Source organism: Brachypodium distachyon, chromosome 3 (assembly GCF_000005505.3).
Source record: "Brachypodium distachyon strain Bd21 chromosome 3, Brachypodium_distachyon_v3.0, whole genome shotgun sequence".
Taxonomy (NCBI): domain Eukaryota; kingdom Viridiplantae; phylum Streptophyta; class Magnoliopsida; order Poales; family Poaceae; genus Brachypodium; species Brachypodium distachyon.
Window position 1 is genome coordinate 40423710 of NC_016133.3, and position 3758 is coordinate 40427467.

General features: G+C 53.4%; 1 protein-coding gene across 1 annotated transcript; it reads left to right on the top strand.

The window, feature by feature from the left end:
- The first annotated feature begins 2004 nt into the window (after positions 1–2004).
- LOC104584232 lies at positions 2005–2934 on the top strand. The gene has a single exon (XM_010238424.1). The coding sequence runs from the start codon at positions 2005–2007 to the stop codon at positions 2932–2934; it is 930 nt and encodes a 309-aa protein (XP_010236726.1).
- The last annotated feature ends 824 nt before the right edge of the window (positions 2935–3758 follow it).

Below are 3758 nucleotides of genomic sequence, written 5' to 3' on the forward strand. Positions count from 1 at the left end.
TCACGCCTAGACAACGACACGCCGGCGGGTTCGCGGCCACTGGGAGCCCCACGCGTCAGCTGCGTATATAGATTCGATCGGGACTTGGTTGTCAGGTCTCCCCCGTCGCACGTGCACTCGACCGTTGCGGCCAAAGATGCCGCCTTCACGTGCGCCTGTCCTAGCCCGCACGCCGCCGCCACGTGGGCCGGACCCAGCATGCAGTGACAGAGACAGTACCTGGCGGCTGGCTTCCGAGTAAACTTGACGCCAGCCTAATTTGTCAGAGCTTCAATGGACTAACAGTCTAATAATTCAAACCAGGGACCCGAGAGGCCGAGACTGTTGGTGATGTGGTATCATCAGCAGTGCCCGATCCGACACAGCCATCCGTCGCAGGCATGGCCGTCTGTCTGAGAAAAGGCTATTGCAATGTGCAGCGAACAGGAAGCGCGCCGTCTCAAATTAATCGCCCCTCCGGCTCGATTTGATCGACCACTGTGCTATGATCCGTACAGCGCCTGGCCGTACATCAAGCTAGGATAGCGCCGTTAATCCTGAACAGTGTACGTAGGAGCGAGCTAGACGCCGAGACCAGGGAAGGAGGAGGAAGGCGCCGTGCATGCCCATGCCCATGCCGCCGTGTTATAATCCTTCTATACGATGCACCGAAGCGCCGCCGGGCCTACGTACAGTGACCGGCGCTGATGCCTCACCGGCAGGGAGAGCCAGCTGTAGCACTGTACTGCCACTTACGGATAGGTACGTACGGAGTATACGAATTAATATTAGTACTACTAGTATGATCGCCATTTACAGGTAATTAAAACGGGTTAAGCTAGCTAATCATCGATATGATCATGTCTTAACACGGCCACCATTGTGCTTCTCCCGAAAAAGGATGCTGCCGTCTCGATTAGCGATTTCCGGCCGATCAGCTTAATTCACTGCGTTGCTAAGGTAGTGACTAAGGCCCTCTCCCTCCCGCTGGCCCCTAAGATGATTGAGCTTATTTCCAGCTGCCAGAGTGCTTTCATCGAGTCTAAATGCCTGCAGGACAACTTTCTTTTCGTTCAGAACCTGGCGCGCCGGCTGCACAAATCCAGGATCCCAATGCTCTTCATCAAGCTTGATTTCGCCGAGGCGTTTGACTCGATTTCCTGGCCCTACCTCATGCAAAATCTCTAAGCCAGAGGCTTCGGCCCCCAATTCATTCGCTGGATTGCCTCGTTGCTTCGGACCTCCAGCTCTAGAGTGCTTTGCAATGGCGTGGAGGGCTTCAGTTTCCGGCATCTTCGTGGTCTTCGGCAAGGAGATGCTCTCTCTCCTTTCCTCTTCAACATTGCCATCGAGCCTCTCGTCCGGCTTGTCAACATGGCCACGGAGCAGGGTCTCCTCTCCGACCTTCCTTTTGTGGCGAACCAGATACGCACTTCTCTATATGCCGATGATGTTGCGGTGTTCATCCACCCCAAGCTGGAGGACCTGCAGTGCCTTGTCACTATCCTCGACACCTTTGCCTCCATCTCAGGCCTCCGTATCAACGCGGACAAATGCACGATCATTCCGATCAGTTGTGCTGGGATTGACTTGGAGACCATCTCGGCTGGCCTCAATGCGTCGTTGGGCAGCTTCCCCACAAGTTACCTTGGTCTGCCCCTCTCTCTTACCAAGCCTAAGAAGGTGCTCTTCCAGCCTCTTTTAGACAAGATTGAAAAATGACGGGCTGGCTACAAATCCAAGTTTCTTAGCAAGGGAGGTCGGGTTGTTATCTTAAAATCTGTCCTCTCTACCATGTCCACTTTCCATCTTTCGGTTTTTGATTTCCCCTGCTGGCTCCAATCTCGGATTGAGAAATTTCTCCGAGGATGGCTTTGGAAGGGTGAGCTCAGCTGCGGTGGAGGAAGCTGCCTCGTTCGCTGGGCGGACGTCTGTTCTCCTAGATGCTTCGACGGGCTTGGCGGGCTTGACATTGCGAAATTTGGCAGAGCTTTGCATCTTCGTTGGGAGTAGCAGAGATGGACCATGCCGGAGAAGCCGTGGGCCTTGATCCCTCCCTCGCTTAGCGACCTGGACAGATGTCTGTTTGCTGCCGCCACTTCCATCACGGTTCGCGATGGTCGATTCACTGACTTCTGGCATGATGCCTGGCTTGATGGGATGAGCCCCATGGATTTGGCGCCGGATTTGTTCCTTATTGCTCGTCGCAAGCACCGCCGTGTTCGTGACGCTTGCTGGCAATTCAAATGGGTCCATGATGTTGCCCATGGCATTAACCCCGACAATATCCAACAGTTCCTCTTCCTCTTCTCTCGGATTGAGGATGCTCCGGCTCTGTGTGAGGGGAATGATAGCATCACGTGGAACCTTACCCCGTCCGGATTATATTCTGCTAAGAGCACATACACTGCTCAGTTCCAGGGTTTGCTACGAAAACCGTTCAGCTGCATTGTTTGGCATGTATGGGCTCCCGAGAAGTGCAGGTTCTTTGGCTGGCTCCTTGCCCGCGGTCGCATACCAACCTCGGACCTCCTGCAACTGCGGGGCATGCCCAACGACAAGTGGTGTCCCTTTTGCTACGCCACCGAGGAATCCGCTACTCATCTGCTCTTGGACTGCCGGTATGCGCGCCATCTTTGGTCTTTGGTCGCCTCTTGGTTGGGGATTGCCCTCCTCCAGCCTGCTTCCTGGCCGGCTCTCACCTCTACTTCTTGCTGGTGGACAAATCGTATTAAGGCGGCTCGACCGCTCGGCAAACGTCGCAGGAAGGGAGTTGCTTCTATTATCCCGCTCACCCTGTGGGAGACCTGGAAGGAGAGAAACCGCCGTACTTTCCAGCACAAGCTACTTCTCCCTTCGGCGGTGCTGCTCCTTATCAAGGGGGAGGCGGCTTTGTGGAATCGCACGGGGGCCGGGCTTGGCGAGTTGGTCTCCGGTGATGATGATGTCCATTAGATTTTTAGGTTTGTTTTGGCTGTAGTCTGAATCTCCCCCTCTCTTGTTTCTTCTTTTCTGTGTTTTGTGTACTTCTTTCGGGTTGATTCTCTCAACCCTTTATTGGCAATAAATACCTCGGTGCGGCTGTTTCGTCAAAAAAAAGTAACGCCAGGAACACACTTGAGTTGATAGCCTGATCACGCACTGTAGTGAGATGTTCATGTACAACCAGCTGTCATACGTACGCTGAGCCATTATACATGCGCTGGCTTGTAGGATGGATTTGAAAGAAATTATACGTCTGGTACGGTCTTGGCGCCCTGGCGATAGATAGCCCTCGTCTCCACGAGCGTCCCATTATTACTTCGGTTTGTCTGGGTTGAGTCGATTAATTCGCCAATCTTGTGCAGAATCATGGTGTGGGGTTAGCAGATTCTTGGACTATATATTCAGAAGCGACAAATTCTCTTGCTGAACAAAGAAACACTGTCCCTTTCTGTAATAACATTCCACACGGAACCTCGACTCGTTCATGTTACTGCGAGAAAACTCTGAACATGAAAAATCTGCGAAACCTAAATGGTCCATCCAAATAGACACCCACTTCGGCCGCACCGTCGCACTCGTCCGAAAAGCAGTCCCCTGTTCTCCAAACACAAGTTCAAGTTGAAAGCTAGCATGATGTTGCCATGTTGGCTCCGGTTACAGTCCAGCTAGAGCGCCCCCCAGACAAAAGAAGAAGCCCCGAAACAGGTCGCTCCCGACCAAGCGATCGCCCATGATCGCTCCATCCCCGAAGGCCCAAGCGCTCCAATTAATCCGGTGCTCGATCGGAACTCGGA

What these genes read in the sequence shown, in the direction of transcription:
- LOC104584232 (XM_010238424.1), top strand. Translation starts at nt 2,005, where the DNA reads ATGCCGGAGAAGCCGTGGGCCTTGATCCCTCCCTCGCTTAGCGACCTG.